Consider the following 21,572-nt stretch of genomic DNA (forward strand, 5'->3'; position numbering starts at 1 on the left):
TTGCCCCATTTTTTTTTACATGAATGTTCTGCCTTTAATGTTCTCCGCGGTCCATTCATGAACAGCAATTTTGTTTCACATTTTTTATGCATTCTGAGAAAAGTACATAAAACATCGCATATATCCGTGGACTCCGAAAAAATTCCATCACTCAAACTGATCGTGATTTCATGTTATTTGTTATTATTATTTTTTTTCGTTGGTTCTTTCGTCGATTTTTCGTTGACAACAGCTGAATGTTTACATAAGATTCGCGCTCTTTTGTCTAAACTAAAATTCGGTTTACTTTCTTTGCCATCATATACATGAATGCCTCAAAATAAAAACGTGAATGAGTATTTACGATCTTAAAGTGAAACAAGAAAAACTGATTCAATATTCAACATAATTCTGAATGCAGTCTACAAATTTAGCGTTGACTATTATCACTTATCTCTTGTCAGTTGTGAGAAAATCGCCAATAAGTTCATGTTCTTTATCTCTTTAATAGAATTTTTTCTGGTTTCACTTTAATATCGTAAATACAAAGTCCTATTTTCACTTTGAAGCATTCATACGCAAAATAATTGAATTATGATGCGAGCGCCAGTAAGTCGCTTTGTTTTGTGGCAGTCCAGAATAACAGGAAATATTCAAAAAAAAAAAAAATTCTCGCTTCACGGTAAATTAGAACGAAAAAAATGTTTGGTAATAATACTAGTAATAAAACTAACGCTGGTACAGCGCCTGATACATTTGAACTATTGAATATATCGAGCCGTTTCAATTGCGGTTCGTAAATTTTGAATTGACTTTTACGATCTGACGAAAAAAAAATAACAATTCGAAATGTTCAAATGACACATGCACGCAATAGAATGAACATTGAACACCCGCCCCCGGTACGCATGCATTGATGATGAGCATTTCAAGTGGATGTCATTTTACAATTTTGGGATATTATCAGTATTTTCTCTATTCTAGCTTCAACTGATTGGAAATTGTGTTTTTTTTTCTCTCTAAACATTAGAACAATACAAATCGTTGTCGTCGTTTGCCGAGAACGTTCCAAGCCAATTGGATTGAAGACGTATTCAAACAAATAGACTCCTAGTCACATATCAAACTCATTGTATTGCGCACTTGAAAAATAGCCGGTTGAGAAGAAAAAACCTCAGTTTCCAATCGACAAGTTGGTGCAGTAAGCCGCACACGCAACTTGTATACGTTGGACGAATGTTTTCATATTCACAGCCCATGGTGTGCATGTGTTTGTGTATTTTTCATCGAATCAAGTTACGCAATACAAACAACACACAGGATCGCGGTCAATATTGTTGTTGACAACGTATTTGCATCTCTCATACGGCATAGGTTTTCCACAAGGCACACAGCATCGCCCATACACAACGACATCCCCACTTGTGACACATTTGAAAATCGTCACACACGCGAGCGCACACATACATCGTGACTGTCATGAAGTAGCGGCTGTTCTGTCAACGAGCAAGTGTGAAATACATAGCCTTGCAGTGTGAAAAACAGCCACTTTTCGATTGTATTTGACGATTTTCACATTTCGCACTCGCCCATTCGTGTGACGACCGTATTGTGCGCGCTTCGCTCGATTGCTACAAGTCAACGGCTGAGCATATCATAACATCAGTCACTTATGAGATTTCACAACGATTAGTCCCTTTCAAATTATCGCTCACGATCACAATCTCCATCGATTCATTTAGAACAGGAGCATTCACTGTTGTTATATTTCTTTCATTTTCGTGTAAGTTATTTTAAATAATCCATTTTCTCAATAAATTCAAGCAAAAGGATTTTTTTTGAAGAAAATAATCGGTCGCGAATGATTTTTCCACGATCTCTAAATGCCGATCGTTGAAAATTGTGTATTATCAAAAATGTGGTCGTGTGTTTGTTCCAAATATTGCTATACGGCGATTTTTCGGTCGAAAAACGAATCAATTTTGAATTAATATTCAAAATCAACTACCACAATCAATTTTGATCGTCAAATGGATGTGTTGTGTTCAGTGCACAGATGATAGTAAAAACAAAGTCAAATCGAGTTTCGGAGTATTGAAAAAATTTAAAAAATTCACATCCATAAATCTAACGTTGAACTAATTGTAAAAATCCTGGTTGCTTTTTCGTACGCACATATTTTTATTTGGTTGCGTTTTTGTTCCTTTTGTTTTTGTTGGTTGACTTTTGTCGGTTTGTTGTTGTGCCTCTCTAAAAATAAGTGGTTGAACAACGGATAAATACGCGTGTTCATGCGATCGCGCCCGCAAGTGTGTTGTTGTCTTGTTGTTGTGTTTTTTTTTGCATAGTATCATAACCGATGCACCAACACCAATTACCCCATCATCGAACTAAACGTACTCTAATGCCATTTCGAAACCGAAAAAAAGTATAAAATCGAAAAATGAGGAAATTCTGAGCGCTCACTAATTACACTCAGATGTAATTTCAATTTAGCTCAATCGGTCGTTCAATCGATACATAAAAACCTCCGCGCGCAGCTAAATAGATCGCCGTGCAACTAACGACCGTGCATTTTAAACGGCATTTCATACACATACAATCAAAACAAACAATTTCATTTTCGTTTGCTCTCGTTTCAGACGCACTGTGCTTCGCTTTTCACGTACGATAGAGTGATCTTGATTCAAAGTTTCCGAAACGCTTTCAATCCGAGGCTGAATTGCACCATTTTTATCCAGCAAAACGGCGGAATTGGAGCGCAAAATGCCACCGACACAATTATCGCCAACAACATTCCAAGCACCCAATTTCTCAACGAATTACAACAATTTATATGGACTTTTGGACGTTCCAAAATCGCCAACATCGATGCAGTCACAATCATCGGCCTTTCCGTATTTTTACTCCATCCCAGATAATGGTTCAGTGGTTGGGGTAAGGATAAACGAAATTTATTTCGACAAAGCACTGACACTTTCTGACTGAATTTTCATTTTATTTCCACGATAGCAACCATCATCGATGAATCAATTGAACCTGACCGATAATACCTCAAACTATGGCCTAACGATCAATTCACTGTATAACACATTGAATGCGGGCTACAATGACGATTTGCTGACGCTGGTAAGCGGCATGAATGGTCTTCAAATGGGTGATATCGGTCAAACACCAGTGCAGCACACCTGCGGCATGAACCATTTGTCTGCGTTGTCCACAAATTTGGACTGTTGCACCAAAAACCCTTTCGGAAAAAAGGTGCCAAAGGATTACATGTGCCACTTATGTTTCAACAAGGATCATTTCATCCGCGATTGCCCACTGGTAAGTTCTAGTTCATTTCTAATTGAATCATCGTTCAGAGTGACTATTCAAATACGCACTTGAAACGTCACATTTTGTTAAATCAAATGATTTTTTTAACGACGTTCCACCATCGAAAGTTGTCTAGAATTGAATGTTGTTTTTGTGATTGTATCACACTCTCTCATTCTGTGCTGCTATCCTACTTCTTCTCCATCTTCCCCATAAACGTGAATTTCACGAGAGAAAAAAAAATGTAAAAAAGCGATTCTAACGTTTATTTTCATTAAAATAGGACCACGATCTTCGAAAAAGAATCAGTTCACATAAAATGTGGATTTTACAAAGGGCATTTTCTCCATTGCCTTAGAGCGTCTTTTTATTTATTACTCGGTTCGGTTTGTTTACACATTTTGTTTATAGTAGACTTTGAAATAAACATGGTTAAAATACCAATCGATTGCAATGGTCATGTAATGCGCTCTGCTCATACTTAGTGCGATAATGTTGACAAATAAGTTATACATGCACACACCACACTCATACACACTTAACACACTATAAACAATTAAATTCTGTGACATTAAATCATTGCGATCATCTCTTTTGACCGTATTCCTCCCGCAATTGTGTACGCGATAAATAAATAAATAAATAAATAAATGAAACAACAATCAAGATCTTGAGACGAACACATCGAAAAAAAAGTCTCCAGTATTTATGTTTTTCTTGCTCGATTTATTTTTCTCTCGCATTACTTCTGCGATGATCGATATGACCAAAGCGACAAATATTTTATCGGAAGATCATTGAAATACTGAAAAGATAAATGTTAACTTCAATCGTAAAATTTTAGGTGAATCATTTGACATACAAATGATGCGTAGTTATTGTGGTTTTGATTTTCATTTCATTGAAATAGTTGGTATTCGATTTCAATTGAAAGAACGTTCGGTTTTTTTTAACTTTGTTCGGACCCCGAAGTGTTCGGTTTTTTTTCTTCTTCTTAAATTAAGGGAAGATTTCCTTTTGAAACTACCTTTTCCTTTCAATGATTAAAAAAATTGGAGATTTAATCAAAACTATGCCTTTATTTCCCGTTTGATGTAGGCACGCAAGAAGAACGAAGGCCGTACACCGTATCAGGGCAAAAAGCGTTGCTTTGGTGAATACAAATGCACCAAGTGCAAGCGTAAGTGGATGTCGGGCAACAGCTGGGCCAATATGGCACAAGAATGCATCAAGTGCCAAATTAAAATCTATCCGCACAAACAGGTAAGCCAATCGAAATAATGTTGAGCTCAGGCACATACACTAATTGCATTGATTAAATTTTTTCTTGCAGCGGCCACTTGAAAAGCCCGACGGCTTGGACGTTTCTGATCAGAGCAAGCTCCACCCACAACTACTGTGCGAAAAATGCCAGCATCTCGGCTATTATTGTCGTAAAAATTTGTAATTTTTTCTTCATTTTTGAAAAAAATCAATTTTAATTTTGTTAATTTTAAGTTCCAATTTTGATAGCGTTAAGCTTCAATTTGGATCCGGTTTTAAAGTCGAACAAAACTTTTAATTCCGAACTATGTGAATCTTGGAATGTCAAGAAATTTTATAGGAATAGATTTTAAAAAAAGGAAGGAAACGTTGCCAATTGGCACTTCGTCATTGTGCATGTTCCTTATACAGATTCATCAAAGAAAATCGCACCAAATCATATAGATTTTAATATAAAATGCTAATAAATTTCTTTGGTTTCAAAGTTACCACACGTACCGCAAAGGCTGCAAACTTTGTTCGCAAGTCAAAGATTCCTGTAATAATCCATTGAACACAAACACATACTTTCGTCGCACAAAAATGTATTAGATGTTCTATACTTTGAAATGAAAGTTAGGTTTGAATAAAATCGTCAACATTTTTAACTATCATCGTGAAAATTCCGATGTAATTCCGTTAAATCGAAAGATAAATTTGTTACGTAATCGTGTATTATTTAGCATTGTATCGCGTTATTTTTTTTAAATTGTAAATTGGGATGTTTGTGTTCAATATTCCGAAAATTTCAAAATCGTTCGTTAAAATGTGCGCATATCGTTGGAGTTGCCGATTTTATTCGAGGTTTTTTCTCTTATTTGACTAGAACATTTTTTTAATGGTTTGAACAATAAGAACGAAGACAGACATAGGAATGAAGAAAATGGGAAAAATAAATAAGATAGACATGGAAAATGTGAACAAAAAAAAAATTGAAAACACATAAAAAATACAACGAAAAAGAGATGAAGTTCAATCATGAAACACTACAATGATCAACATTTTTTTACTCTAAAATACAACTTGAAAATTATTACAGTACCAATCTTAAAGAATAAAGACATTACATTATAATGTATACTAAAAATAATAAACGCTATGAAAATAAAAGGATAAAACAACTTTGAAAATTCGCGCTTTAAATTTTTTTTTTCGTAATTTTTGAGGAAATACTCTCCAATACTATAATATTGTCATGAAGCAAAATAAACATTTGGATTTGCGTTAAGTGGCAGAGATTTGTTATGTAAGTAACGTGTGGACAATGATTTGTCTTTTTCATTCATCGAATTGGGTATGCTTGTATTTTCAAGCATCTGAGCTTGTTGGCTGTGGGCAACTTTGTGACAGCTCATTCTCGTGAGCCTGCACCAAAGAGACAGAACAAAAGTCAAAATAATCTAGATATTTCCGACTCGAAACGCAGTTAATTGAATCGATTGTAAGTATATAGAGTGGATTGTATTTGCTGAAATGGTATTGCAAAGGGCTTCAAGAACAATCACCGATTTTACTTAGTCTTCATCGAATACTTTTACATAATTTTAGAGTGTGTGTGCCAAGGGCAAATCACTCAAAAGTAATACAACGCTGCTGAAAAAGTAATACAACGTGAAAAAAGTAATACAACTTTTTAGTGAATTGCCCCTTGGTGTGTGCACTTAAGAGTGAAAAGATTTGGCAAAGAGTGTCCTATAATGAGAGTTTTTATATATTTTTATATGCTTATCATATCAAATTGATACAGGTTTATCATTCAGTTGGATTCATACAATGAAACAGAAACGCAATTTTCATAAAGAGCAAATTGTCTCACCTCCTCTACTCTATATGGCTCACATCCGAAAATTCATTTCCGTTGATCCAAAAAAAAAAATGAATTTGGTTAGAACACTTTTTTTCCATTATGATCGAACTAATATCAGCAACCATTCATTCCCTTGATAATGTTTTTGGGAATTCAGATAAAAAGACAGACTTAATTGTATCTCAATTGGATCATGTTGCTTTTGCTTTGATGGCGGTCCAATTTTATCGCTATCCAGAAGTCAAGTGAAAAAAAGTTACGAACTATATGAGCTTGAGATAAAATGTCGTGGTTGCCTTCCGTTCAAATAAAAAAAAACACCATTAGATATCACGATTGGCTTGAGTGATCAAGTTTTTCATTTTAGCTTTCAGTTTTGTTCTCCTATAGATTCTCACATTCATTGTTGTAATTTGAGATATGTGTATTTTCAAAAAAATGTATGGTCGCCGTTTCTCTTCCGTTTAATTACATGCCCAAATACTTGGAAATCCAAGACTTCGTTGAGATAACAAAATAAATATTGCGATCATGACCATTCCAGACATTCAAACTTTGGCATGCATAAAATTCACAATAATTTTCGACCACGGAGGTTAGTGTTTCGATCCCCAATAATATTTAAAAATTACAACCATATTCGCCGATTGTGCGGCAGTTTTACATGGTTTAAATTCAACTGTGTGAAAGAGAATCGATTTTTCATTGCAAGACAAGAATGTCCGTCTGCGTTAAATCGTAGGAAGCATTTTCGACCATTTGGCATCATTCGTTTGGCTACGAAAAATATATCGGCAGATGAGTAAGATTAACGAAGATGACATTCGTGATCTTGTTGCAGGTAAACAGTACCACGAGCCGTCACTGATCAACTCAGACTACGCTTTCAAATTTACTTTTCCAAACTACAAGATGTGACTCTAAACCATATAATCAACGAATGTTGAAAAGTCAAATGTCAAAGTGTGAATGCTGAATGGACGTTTGGTGGTGGTGGTTGCTTTTTTGTTGCTTCTCTCAACCAATTTCTGTTTTCGGTCGTTTGAAAACAGACATTTTACTATGGCAACCTGTTTAGCAGCAACAACAACAAAAATTGTCATACACAAAACCAATATCCAAACATTATTGACTGCGACTCGAATGAGTCACATTTTGAGGCTCGAACGGGGGTGCCTTTCTATAATATTTGATTGGAAGCGATGGAATATATAGAAAGATTGTGCGTAGAATGGTGTTGAAATTGATTTGAAAATTGGTATTTGTGCAACTGAAAATAAAACGAAACAACAAAACGAGCACGTAGGCACACGACGAACGTGTTGTCGTTGCCATAAGTAAACCCGAACTCGGAAAAGAAAACACAACCAATCCACTTCTTGGCGTAGTTGTTTTTCCCTTTACAATTGAATTTTCGCTTTCAATACTCACATACACGATTTTTTCCCGATGAATGAAGCCCCCGTTTCGTCTACGTTTGAATATGCATTCAACATCAAACGTATAGGCCACCAATACACGGTCGAATCAGGTGGCAGTAAGGCTCTTTTGTACAGGTGTTTGTGCGTATTGAAATAGGCTTGACGTCGTCGACAACGAGGAAAAACTTTACGAGAAAGGAACCGAATGAAAAGAAAGAAATATAACGAAAACAAGAACAAAAACATCAACAACACATAACGATTGCTTTCGACGTCACCGCGCACGGTGGCTACGCGCGTCAAACATTAAACTTGCTTGCCAGTTCAATTTGACTAACTAATGGATATAGTCGCATGTCATTTCATACGGTGAAACGTACTCGAACAATATCTAACCAGCAGTTGCAAGTCCTTTTCTCGTGTTGGAAATTTCTTCTTATTTGGTTCGGAATCATTTTTTCGCGTTTGTGAAGAGAGCCAATTGGCAATTTTAGTATTTGAAATTGGATTATTGACGGAAACGGAAACACTAAAGTTGAAAGTGTACATTTTTAGAGGTGGCACAAAAAAAACCCAACCGAAATACCAAGTGATCCTGTTTTGTTCGAATTTTCGACCGTAACCAGTCGATATGTCCGTATCGGTGCTGTGAATTTTTTTCGTAAAATATACACACTAGGCAGGCATAACCAGTGGCGACTTTCATTGAATTCGCAAGGACACACTTTTACAGGTTTGTATTGGCGTTTTGCTTTTCTCTTTCAACAATTTCCATAGTAAATCATGATTTATGCTAATTTACACAAATTGATATTCAAATGCGCATCGGAATAATCCGAATTTGAACGCAATCGAAATTTCATCGTCCGATTAAAACGAATGCCATTTTCGATTGAACGAAGTGAAAAGGCAAAGAAATTTCACTAGGGAAAATCTTGTGGTTTGGTTTCAATTAATAAAATCAAAGAAAATGTGTTTTTTCATCCAAATCGATGAATGATTGAGTGACAATCGTGAGTTTTTGGTGTCAATGGATGACTCTTATGAATTTCTGCGAAAGACAAGTCTATAGAATGGGTGAATAACACAATGTTTCTGAGAAATGGAAAGAATTCCGTCTGATTCAAGCTCTGAGAATTTGTGCAACATTGAACTTTATCGTATTTTTCTCAGTTGCTCTTCCGGTGGCTTCTCAAAAATGACGAAAAAGAGCGGATCTTGTCTCTGTCTTTCATTATCCTCACTAACAACGTACAGCTTAAAGTGTTTTCACCTAAATTTATCTTCAGCCTTTATTTAGATTTAGCTTCGAATCGAAGCCTTCAATCCGAACTTTAATGCAATCAGACTCGCCCTCCCCAAACATCCTCTGGTCACACGAAAATCCAATTTATAGCCAAAACCAAACATATCCTCGTTCCAAACGAAACCATGTTAGAGATCACAATCTCGTGTAATTGTGCTCGTTTCAGTATGTTTTTTCTTGCCACCTCGATACAAATCTCGCTCGTTTAAAATCAATCGTGTACTTAAAAGCGCGTAAAAACTCGATTGAAGGTGAATGAAAACTGTGTACAACGTCCTTAGCACAAATTTTCCACGAAACTTTATTCGCGTCTGGTTGTGACCGCAAATGCACCGACTTTGGCATCACGCACATTTAACCCTCATTGACGACGGTGACCGAAGAAGAGAGAGCAAGCAAAGAAAAAATCGCGCAGTTAAAAAGTGCAACGGAAATCAAATGCCAAAATTATTATCATGTGTCTCTCCGCCTTGATTTTCTATCATTTGCATTTTTATTACATTTTTGAGTGATAAAAAAGGTGAGACACCTTGGCCCATTGATTCAAAACGTACACACAACAAACGAAGGCGAGCGCGCACGCACACACAAAAATTTCCGCCGAACGGAATGAAAGTGGTGTGGAATAGTAAAGTCCTGATTCCTGAATTTATGGCATTCGCTAAAGTTTTCCATTTATTTTGTCGATTGTTTTGCTGAAGCGGCTTTTGCCGTTTGCGGTTTGGTTACGAGGGAACTACAAACGTGTGTGCGTGAAAATGCCTGTTGTCTTTGTTCGTCGAGCCAAGGTTTGAAATTGCCAGAAAAGTCTCGGGAAAAAAAAGAAGTTTTTAAGCAACAGAAATGTGTTGCTGCATTTAAATGCATTCCAAATGGAGAGCGAAAAAAAAACCACACATTATTTCACGGTGCTCGTTAAGTTGATTTAATTATGTTCTGACACAGATTTGTTGGTTTCGCTTTCCTTTGGCACGATTCGGTTTCGTGGAAAGCCTAAGACACCAACTCCTTAGACATGGATTGAATCCATTGGATTCAAATGTGTTGAGTTTGGTCGTTGAATGTACAACACATCGGTTTCATGAATTATTCAAGCAATTGAAGATCCTCAAGTGAACGAAAATTTATTGAGTGAAAAAGTTAATATGCATAAAACATTTAAAACGCTTCAGTCAACAACAGTTAACTTATCATTAAGTGAAATTATTTAAAGGCACTCGCTCTATGTTACAGCACCACCATATCAGTTATCGATGAAGTGCCGTAATGATTAAAAAATCATTTGCTATTCTGTCACAATTAGAGGATATGTTGTTATTAATCCATTTATTATTCGATTGGATCCACTTCGGTATGAATTGTTCATGTTCGCCGTACATTGACACCGATCCAACTAATAATGAATAAATCAAGCAATAATATTATCGATGAAATTTCTAAGTAAAGTTCAATGCATCGCATGTAAGTGGTGATTGTAGTTGTTGTGTCTTTTTTTTTCTTCTTCGTAAGTTTGTCATTTTTTTTTCCCGGAGAGAAAAACACTGAGCCCATTCACAATTCGGTGTAGTTCTGCTGGGAAACAATACATAAAAAATAACGACTCGAGTATTAGAAACGGCGAATGACAGCGGAAAATAACAGAAATCAACAATGTTTGACTAGAGTCTAGCGACACAAAAATCGTGAACACTTTTTGAAAGCATGCTCGGTGTTTCGGGTCGATTTTCTCATCGAAATACATGCAGATTACCTGCTTTTTTTCTACGCCTTTGTACAGAGCTTACAAAAGGCTTTAGAACGAGTTTTTATGCCTTTGTTCTATTTATTTTGGATATTTTCCAGTAAAATTCCTGAAAAACAACAACACTTTACCCAGTTGGAGTTGTTGGAAGAAGGCTAAGCAAAAAATGCGATATTTCCCAATCGAAATAAGGACACAATCAATGATAATCGGTTATACGGCTCTTTTCTTTCATTGTATCGTGTGTGTGTGTGTGTGCATTTTCCAATGCATTTTCAATCATCAACAATGGCAAAGTTTTGATGAACGATTTTTCTTTTCGCTGTTGCTCTATGTTAAACAGCTGGTCTGCGATCATTTTCAACAAATAATCATTTCGAATTATCAAACACACACACACACACAAACAAACAATAATTTCCAATGAAAAAAATGTCCTTTCGAAATGTATTATTGGCAAATAATTATCTTAATAACGTTCGCATAGTAAATGCCTTGATTATTTCTTGGTATCATTTCTGTTGTCTCTGTTACATTCCGTCATTTCGTTCCGTTCCATCGTCTCGTCCCATTCCAAGTACGAAGCTAAAAGTTCACAATCAATGTAAATGTAAATGTCAATGGCGAAGCACTCGCCGTCTTTTCGTTACCAAACACGTTTAATAATTGATTTCTCAAATGGAAATTTCTATTTTCGGATTCAATTAAAAAAAAATAAACTGAATCAATTCAGTATTTTTTCATTCTTGTTACGTTTTTTTCCCCTTCCCTTCCTTCGATTGTTGTGTTTTTTTTTTCACATCGTGTGACGCGCGAATGAACGAGCGCATCCAATAAGTTTTTATTCATGACACAAAAGCTACACAGCTTATCGCTTGTTATTTTACTCGTTCGTTTTTTCGATGAATAAATATACCTTTTCCGAGCTATTTTTAGCACAATACACTTCCTGCTTACATATTTAATCAACGAAATACCAAAAATAACATTCGATTCAAAATAAAGAAACGAATCGAAATCTTAGACAATCAACTTGTCAATATTTGATTTTTCTTCATACATCATTCAAAAGCAAAGCACCACAGCGTTGAATGAGCGTTGATTTATTCAATTATACAAGGTGCCCTTGTATACACCGACAATACAACTCAGCTGCACTATTTATTGGCGCAAATGCAAAAAAACTGTTCGTATTTTCTGATGTAAATTTTTTTTTCAGTTGGTAAATTTTTCCAGCTGGAGAGTTTTTTATTGACAAAAAAAAATCACTGGATAGAACTCTGCTGAAGAATTTGTTGAAGAGAGAATGCCATTTAAACGTTATCAATTTGCGATAAATTTGAAAAATAAAATTCGCAGATCAAATTATGCTGAGATGACGAATTTTAAGCGGTTTATTGTTTCCAAATGAGCCGCAAACCGTTTAACAAGACAAAACAAATCCATTGGATTCAATCAAGCCTTGATTGGGGTCAAAACAATATATTTAAATGCATAAAACGGTCCATGTTTGAAGATCATTTGATGTCATGACTTTTCTCTATCTTCTTTTGCTTCTCTCCGTCGATGCAATTCATTTCCGTCAACTCTTGCAAAAGTGGAACCGTCCGTATGTAAAGACCACCTTACGGCTACTTCGATGCGATCAAATAACATAATGAAATGCTCCGTTTACTCAGAAAATGTCGAGTGTTTTGATATTATATTTCAAAATAAATTCCGATGCGAAGTGCAAATATGAAAATATTTATGTTTCGATGCTGATGAATCGGCTGAATGTTTTCGAACAACCGAACGCACAACCATGATCAATTTCTTTAGTGAATACATGTCAAAGAGTTGAAATACACTTTGCAATATTGATTACAAACGAATCAAAGGGTGAAGTGTAGCCAAGTAAGAGAGAGAGAGAGAGAGTGAGAGAGAGAGAATGAAAAGAAGAGTGAGAAAGGGAAAGAATTCGCGATAAGCCGTGAAATGACATTGTTTGTTTTTTTTTTGGTTTTCACCCGGGAAAGCAAACGCAGCTCTGGGATTTGGTTCGTTTCATGTTGGTAATCATTAAGCGAAACATTCGAAGTCAATACATATAATTAAAGTAATAGAATTGGAACGAAAACCCCATTAAAATCAACCCAAATACTCGTCGCTTTCAAAATGAATAATTGACATTTGTGTGCATTTGCGCACACACACAATTCGTTCTATTCGTTCACTCTCTCTTTCTTTCTCGCACGATGTCTGCCGTTTGGATATCCCAAATAGAGAGAGAGAGAGAGAAAAAATATGTGGATGGGATTATTCTTTTTTTTCCCACTTGAGTTGGGCATTCTAATGCAAATGGTCATAGCCATTGAGCATGAAATGGATTTTAATTATTGTCTACCAATGGTCAATATTAGATTATATTTAATCAAAGTTCTATAAAATCAGGACACATGATCATTCATCAACCTCAATTTGGTCAAGGCTAATGTTAATGTTTTGGTCGGGTGTCAGTCGACAGATTGGAATTCCACTGTTGATAGAAAAAAATGTGTCGATTGATAAGAATAAATTCAATTGGTATGTCGACAGGTGTGGTAGTTTACTTCATTTTTGTCATAGTGAATTACGGTTGAAATTGATTTCAATCATTGAAATTTCAATGGTTCAGAACATATCTAGTCCAGAACAAAAAATATTTTCTCCCTATTGGGAATAGAAGGCATTTTTTCGACCAAAATTCCAGTAAAAATGAATGAGAACCATTGAAAATTCTTGTCAACAATTGAAACAAAGAAGTTGAATGAAGAGCAACCATCAACATGAAGATAATTTAGAGCATTGTTCGGTAAATTTCCATTGCGACCAATAAATATTGATCGATAGCTATCATTGCATCTCCCATTATGTTCTTTATGTTTTTTTTTCTCTGAAGAGTACTCAGCGACTAACAGGCCAGTTAGATAGTGGCCACACTAGAATGTATCAGTTGTCTGAAATTGTTTCTAACGCTGTTTCTTAGTCAAAATCCCGCTGCGATTCCATGCACACGCAGCAGTTCGTTCACCTCATATATTCGGTTTTTCCTTTTGGGTTAGGAAAAATTAGAATATTTTCGGTGAAAAACGACAGTTTTAGTACCCGCTACAAAGTTTTCCAAGTGAATAGGTTCATTCGTGTATTTGGTTCTTTTTGACAACAACGACAACAACTTTGTCGACGAAGATACAATCTCTTAATGTTTTCATTTAATTTTTCGTTTTGTGTATTCGATTTGAATATATCTTACCGTGTGTAGAGTGATCAATGTGTTGCGGCCATTCAACTGAATGGTGTTTGAAAGTGGAATTGTTTGAACGGGAGATTTATTGGTCAGCAAATGCATGGAACAGAGTGGTCAAGAGTGTGCTAGTGTGGAGAATAAGGCATTTACACATACAACCGCAAGCACACAACCGAAACACGTAACCCGCAGAAGAAATCAATAGTTGACCAGCGAAACTATACAATTTTTTCTGGGTTGTACAATGTTTGCTTTCGGGGAGCTTTTTTCCCGCGGTTTAACGCGGCAAAGCATTTTCGCAACGAAAAAGAAAAATGGCATAGTATTTTCGTTACGAGGCTGTCACTTGAATAAACATGATTTTGTTCAGGGTTTTTTTTTATGAACATGCTTTTTCGTTAGCTCAGCCGTTAATGAATACAATGTTTTATTTGTTGTTATAAAAGATCAAGTACGGGAGATTTTGAAAGGAACATTGATGACAACGGCGCCATTTATTTTTTTTAACAAGGCTAAAACTCGAATGGACAACTTTGTCATATCGAAACATAGAGAAACATCTAGACTCTCTTGATATTCTTTCTATTTCACGAATAAAAATAAACAAACGAAAATTGGTCGCCGATTCGATATGATTGTTCCCACGAAAAAAGTTCTCAGCTCGTTAGCCAATCGAATGGATGAATTATTTATTTAAGTTGCCACATAAAATACAAAGTTTTCGTAATACGAAACATAAGTGGAATCAATAACTGAAATACTGCGCCCGAGTTTTAAGTGATTGAAGTGCTGGACAGCACGTGATACATATGCTAGGATTACAATTATTCCCTCAATGTGTGCAGAGTAAAATGTAGATTGTAATTTCATCCCGAGACGTGTGCTCAAAGAACAAAAAAATAATTGCGAACCGGAGCAAAAAATGAATTAAATGTAAATTTGCACGGAAATAAAACGTGAAGAAAAAGCATCGAATTGCATGCGGAAATGTTGTTGTTGATGGTTGGTCGGCATGATTGGAATGCAGAGAGTCCCACACATAAAATTGAAGTGTGCGGCACAAGAAATCATATCGATTTCGTCCCGACCGAAATATGTGTGATTGACTTGACCAAATGCATTATAAAATATTCGCCGCATGCAATCATTTTGATAATATTCATAAATTTCAAATAAAGTACACACCGCAAAAGGAAAACAAGAGCACATTTTTAATGCATTTACTCAAGCCGGAACCATACCGAAGGAAACCACCAATAACAACAACCATTTCGAACCAAAGTACAAGGAAATGGTTGGTGTTGCGTGTGCACCACTTTCTTATGTGTCATAAGGAATAGAGAGCGAGAGAGAGAGAGAGAGAGAGAGCGTAGAAAAATAACAAGGAAAAAAATGTTAAATCGAAATTCCACAAAATGTCGATTAGCCAAATTAACAATCTGAAGGCTGAAAAACATGATTTGTTTCGTGACGCGCGTTTAATGCTTAATCACAATTACTTATTCCCAAACCATTCCAGCATTAAATAATTCATTTTAAATCAGTTGGCTACTCTCTCTCTCTCTCTCTCTCTCTCTCTCTCTCTCTCTCTCTCTATTCCCTTCCATCTGCTCATCATTTTTTTTCAATTGTTTCATTTTTGCTTCGGTTTTCATTAGATTTCTCATTACTTTATGTTCCATTTCCATTTGTTGTTCGTTGCAGGTCCGGACCAGACGGCATTCTTCCGGTGATCAGAACTCAGTGGTTTCGTCTATGCGTCAACCGAACGTTGCGACGACGGCGGCATGTTGTAAACAGCAACACGTCTCACATTTAAACATTATGTAAATATGAAGCTGACATCCAATAAATAAGTAAGTCGATACTCTAAGTGCATTTTAACACTTGGTCAGTCGAAAACTCCAACAATCTCATTGGATACATTCGTTCAACGAATATCGTAGTTCAATGAAAGAGAGAAAGACGATTCGTTCGAAAGGGACGATATCCTTTGACGATTGAAGAGTTTAATTGAGGGTTTAAAAAGAACATGCACTATTCAAGAGAGTTAAGCATTAAAACTATCAACAAGATTTAATTTGATTAAGCATTGATTTGTCGATTTGAAACCCTTTCAAGTATCCAATTTGTTTTGATTAGGCATCAAATTTAATCATCATGTTAAATAAACTGCATTTTAATTGTAATCGTTTCAGAAATCAAAGTCCAAAAAATATATCTCGCAAATTCAGTGTGTGTGTGTGTGTGTGGAACGTGATTGAAGTGGAAAAGCAAATATGGAAAAATATGATATAATATCGGTGGTGGGTGAAGGTAGTTATGGTTTGGTGATGCGGTGCCGCCACCGTGAGTCGGGTCAGTATGTGGCGATAAAGAAGTTTCTGGAAACTGAGGACGATCCAACCGTGCGTAAAATGGCCCTGAGAGAAATCCGAATGTTAAAGGTAAGCAACGCTTCTGTGATTGATGGCTGAAGGACAATTCATCATCGGTTTTGGTTTCGGTTTGGGTTCGTGTGTGAGCTGCTGTTGCGTAAAAAGAGTGTCAACTCGATGAAAAAGAAGAATAGAAAAAAACACACTCCCCTTTGTTACCGACCGAAAACTGTTTGTACACCGAATTATGAAGGGTAATGGGGAAAAAGCAACGAGGAGAAAAAGAAAGAAAGAGAAAGCAAACGTAATAATAGGCAAATATTCATGTTGTTACGCAAACAACGCAGACATTAAATGAGTATGCAAATGTGAAGAAAATACACTTTATGTTAGACATCGACCGACGAAAGAGAAATAAAAAAAAATACTCGCAAGCCAACTGCAACTAACGAAAAAAAATGAAATGTGTGGTTTTCCTTTCGAGTGGTGTGCAGACCGTTGTTGGTATTCTAATTTTAGATCCCAATATAAACGGACCAAATAGAAAGTGCATAGAGAAAAACACCGCGGCGATTATAATGGTATATGGCCAATGTCAGCACGGAACAAGAAAATAAAAGAAGGAACCACATTTCTCTCAACAAACCACAAACATCATTGGAATTTGCAAAATTTTCACACAACACATCCAGAACCGAAATGAGTGTTGAAAGCTCATCGGATTTCACACATTTTTGTTTGCAGTTTTGGGAATTTCTTGTGCTTTCTCTATGTGTGTACCGCATTTAAATGCGGCTTGGCATTTCCGCAACAGACAAAACGCTAATCGTTATCCAAAAACTCGAACATACCACTCTTTTCTACTGCATTACAAATGCAATAAAAATATGTGTGTTTGTTGTTGGTAGAAATCGTTTCGCGCAGCTAATATTATCGTGTGACAAAACAGAACACAGCAACAATGGGAAATTGTTCGCTGCTATTTTTCTCTCCACTAAACTCGTAACTCTTTTCAAAGTCTTTTCATGCATACATTCCATTTTTAGGTGAACATTGTTGTGCTCGTCTTAAAGGTCAATCGATCATAGAAAATCATTGCTGTTCGGTGCGCGTGAATCGCTTCTTTGCGATTTTATTTCCAGCTTTAAAACTTATCCACTTAATAATTAAAGTTTTCCATTCTCGTCAGAGACAACAGACAACACAACCACCCATCCCTCCCATCCATATCTTCGCATGCATTTTTCTACCCGTTTCCGTAGCATAAAATAGATTAAAATCAAGGTTGATGACGAACATCGCCTTTTTTTAAAACAAATAAAAGTGAAATTACCACATATTAAATGCCAAGAAATTGCACGGAATGATCTCTTTCGTTTCGTTGTGCACTGTGCGGTGTATGTACATATACGCGAGTGAGTATGTGCTAAGACCATCCGTCACGACATTTTAACACCGTGAATCATATGCACGATGACGCTGAACAACCTCTAAATCACCTAAATGCTTAAAACCCATTACAATTATGAAATGTCATTACATTTCGGTTCAATTACAGTTTTGCTGATTTCTATCGCGCGCTTAATTCCAATGGTTTTGGCATTCATGGAATTATTTGTTTTCCTCAAAGTCAATACTTCCGTTATTTGCTTCTCTTTTTTCTATTTCGATAACTTTTGATAATGTTTTGTTTTTTAATTTCATTATTTTTTTCACATACAGAAACTGCGACACGAGAATCTTGTTAATATGATTGAAGTATTTCGACGAAAGAAGAGATTTTTCCTAGTCTTTGAATATCTTGAGCATACTGTGCTCGAGGAATTGGAAGCTCGCACCGGTGGATTAGGCTATATTACCTCACGAAAATACATTTACCAAGTGCTGCGTGCACTAGATTTCATCCATTCACATGATGTAAGTGTTGGAAAATCATTTCTTCTTACGATTTCTATCATTTTTTCGGTATTTTCCCATCAAAATTTTATTTAAAATCCTCAAGTTTAAGCTAGATTTTCAAGTTCCACAAAAATCGACACATTTTTCTATCATTTCAATATATTTATTCAAATTTTGACGTAATTGTTCAATTTTTTTAAATTTTCTTCTTTTTGATATTTTCTTTTCGTCTCTAAATTTCCTTCATGTCATATTCTGTCCGTCTTTTGCAGTAATTACTAATTAGATTACTTACCTAATATTTTATACATAAGTATATTTTTCGAAACCATTCTGCATTTCATTTTCAGGTGATCCATCGTGATATTAAGCCGGAAAATGTGCTAGTGTCTCGATTGGGTGTGATAAAATTGTGCGATTTTGGATTTGCCCGCCCATATTCAGAGAATGAAACGTTTACGGTACGTTAACCCAATGAATGTGTCACACACACACATACATTGCGTTGTGATTTGGTGACGGTTTAATTCTCGCCGCCGGAATTTCATTATTCAAATTCTAATAATAAATTTATGGTAAAAATTTCCAAAATAATAGGATTATGTGGCGACGCGATGGTATCGGTCACCGGAGCTGCTGGTTGGCGATAGATATGGCAAAGAAGTGGATATCTGGGCGGTTGGGTGTTTGTACTGTGAAATGATGACGGGTGAACCGTTATTTCCCGGCGAATCGGACATCGATCAATTATTTCAAATTGTTCGTATTCTGGGCAAATTAAGTTCACGTCATCAGATTCTGATTATGCGGAATGCAATGTTTCGTGGCATGAAACAGGAGCAAAACACTAGTCTAACACAAATGTTTCCCAATTGGAATCGAGATAGTATTGATTTTTTGACACAATGCCTAAAAATGGATGGCAATGCACGGCCCGATACCGGTAAACTACTCAAATACGATTTATTTGTACGTGATAATTTCTTAGACAATTTCTTGAGTGAACTTCGTGCAAAATTGGCACAAGAAATGCAAGTCAATCCATTGCTCAAACGAATCCCAAGCTACAGTTCAAATGGACGATGGAATAACGATGAAAAGAGATCGGACAAAGTGAAAAAGTCAAGCGGTGATGAGAAAAAAGATATTAAATCGAATGAAAAGTCAAGTAAAGTCAATCTGTCGGTTTTATCAACGCAATTACTTCAACCGGTTGGACTGGCAAAACCAATACAACAAATGTCCGAGCCGAATGTGAACACCAGCACACTCAGCAAAACCTATTCAAATGGTGATTCGCTTAGCGATAAGGTCAATATTAATGATGAATTGTCAAATGCAAATATTTCATCGAACAAACAACGCACAAATGGCAACGGTGGCGGCGGTGGGAGCAGCAATGGCGATGGCAATCAGTTAGGGCAAGGAAATGACACAAATAATAAGCAAATTTCTATAAATAATTTAACATTCAAGGACAGTAATAAGTATTCGCGGATTTTATCAGCCAAATTGAATAAATCAAATGGACTAAACGTTGAAAAAAGCCAATCAGTTCAACCGCCACCCTCACCAATACCATTCCAATCACTTCAACCTGAATCGCTGCTTACGTCTACCGAGCATAGCTCAACACTCATCCAAAATAAACGTCTTTCGCCTGTCACGCACATCACAAACAACAATCAGAATATCACCGGCAATGCGCTTCATCTTAATGGACAAAATTTACCACAGGTTTGAATGCACTTTAGCTTTTATTTATTAGTTTATTTTACCTTTTTCATAAGAACAGCTACTGAGGTTGAAGATTAGTTAATCACTTTGAAGAAATCAGAAAAATTTGAAGAAAAGCTGTGAATTTTTAAGCTTTTATCTGGATGTTGCCTTTCATTCCATATTTTTCTTACCTTTTCAGCAATACTTTAACTATCGCCGTCATTCGAATGTGTTGGGCGTAGCTGATCAAATCACCTTCGCGAAGAGTAATCAGCTGAGCAAGCCGATTGTCAATCAACCGTCCAATCAAATGCCATTCAATGTACGAGCTGGTGTTATGACCAAACGTGATCGATCACAAAACCTAATCGACGCAACATTGAAACCGTTGAATAACACCACATTGAATTCGATTCTTGCACATGATACCAGCACACAAAATGCTATGCAACAAAACAAAGATTCAAGTCCACGAATACTACCACCGCCACAATGGCTGACCGGCAACCTGAAGCTCACGTCACAAGGGAAAATCGGCAATGCCATCAATCCAACTAATGGCAATAGCAAACGACGCATCACCGACTGGAAAAGTGTTGGCATCGCTAATAACATGGGAACAACGCACAAACACAACGACAGCAACAATGACTTGGTACCAATTCTACCCAATTGCCCCGGCGCAATCAGTCCTAAGAAAACGAATGGCAATAGTTTAAAGAAGAAACTATCGATGCTGTCAAACATTTACCAGGAACCTACTCTCACCACACCGGTATGCGCAAGCAAGCGTTTGATTTAACTTATTCATTTACTAATATTTTTGAACCGTTTCTTTTTTCTATTTTCAGCGAAATTTTTCAGCATCTTCGGACCATATAAATGAGACATAACGTTAGCTGCATCGTCATTGCCTTTAATTAAAAGGTAAATGACGCTGTTGACCTCTCTCATGGATCAGGTCGGATGATACCGTGACCGTGGTGTTGTTGTGCCAAAATTCCATAGATCGCTTCAAAATGATACCAAATGATGGTGGTCCAGTCCGCTTTGTAGTCGACCATTTTTTCTAAAATAAAACTAATTCTTTTCTTAAACATTCCTCTTACATGTAAATTGTCCATTAAAGTCGATTTTAAGTGAATTTTTTTTCTGTAAAAAGTTGCTCGAATTAGTCGCTAAGTATACCTCAAGAAATGCATTAAACCCAGTCTGAAAATATAATAAAATCAATGTTCTCAACATGAAAAGAAAGATTGTGGTTTTGAGTTGAAAATTGTTGAATATTTATTGGAAGATCAAATTTCATTTTGAAATCTAGCATTTATTAGCGTCACCAATTCATTGAATCGTTCGTCAAGTTCCATGCGAAATTCGTTAAGTTCTTTCCATGTCACACACTGATTGTCTCTACGGCCTTCATTATTGTCAGGC

At 36.2% G+C, this 21,572-nt stretch overlaps 2 protein-coding genes across 3 annotated transcripts; both read left to right on the forward strand.

Moving 5' to 3' along the window:
- The first annotated feature begins 1,557 nt into the window (after positions 1 to 1,557).
- Positions 1,558 to 5,729, forward strand: LOC129575246 (uncharacterized). The gene is made up of 5 exons (XM_055458406.1): positions 1,558 to 1,762; positions 2,622 to 2,916; positions 2,992 to 3,306; positions 4,396 to 4,560; positions 4,631 to 5,729. The coding sequence occupies exons 2-5, from the start codon at positions 2,746 to 2,748 to the stop codon at positions 4,742 to 4,744; spliced, it is 765 nt and encodes a 254-aa protein (XP_055314381.1). The 5' UTR covers positions 1,558 to 1,762; positions 2,622 to 2,745; the 3' UTR covers positions 4,745 to 5,729.
- A 2,440-nt stretch (positions 5,730 to 8,169) lies between these two features.
- Positions 8,170 to 21,282, forward strand: LOC129575247 (cyclin-dependent kinase-like 2). 2 transcript variants are annotated; one of them, XM_055458407.1, is made up of 9 exons: positions 8,170 to 8,270; positions 8,383 to 8,560; positions 15,847 to 15,998; positions 16,341 to 16,589; positions 18,243 to 18,437; positions 18,770 to 18,880; positions 19,017 to 20,156; positions 20,338 to 20,913; positions 20,990 to 21,282. In XM_055458407.1, exons 4-9 carry the CDS (start codon positions 16,422 to 16,424, stop codon positions 21,029 to 21,031), a joined length of 2,232 nt encoding a protein of 743 aa, XP_055314382.1. In that variant the 5' UTR covers positions 8,170 to 8,270; positions 8,383 to 8,560; positions 15,847 to 15,998; positions 16,341 to 16,421; the 3' UTR covers positions 21,032 to 21,282. The 2 variants fall into 2 exon arrangements, with proteins under 2 accessions (XP_055314382.1, XP_055314383.1); XM_055458408.1 differs by lacking the exons at positions 8,170 to 8,270; positions 8,383 to 8,560 and adding an exon at positions 15,315 to 15,436.
- The last annotated feature ends 290 nt before the right edge of the window (positions 21,283 to 21,572 follow it).

This window comes from Sitodiplosis mosellana, unplaced genomic scaffold, assembly GCF_009176505.1.
Source record: "Sitodiplosis mosellana isolate CC-2019 unplaced genomic scaffold, AAFC_SMos_1.0 Smas_scaffold_6166, whole genome shotgun sequence".
Taxonomy (NCBI): Eukaryota; Metazoa; Arthropoda; class Insecta; order Diptera; family Cecidomyiidae; genus Sitodiplosis; species Sitodiplosis mosellana.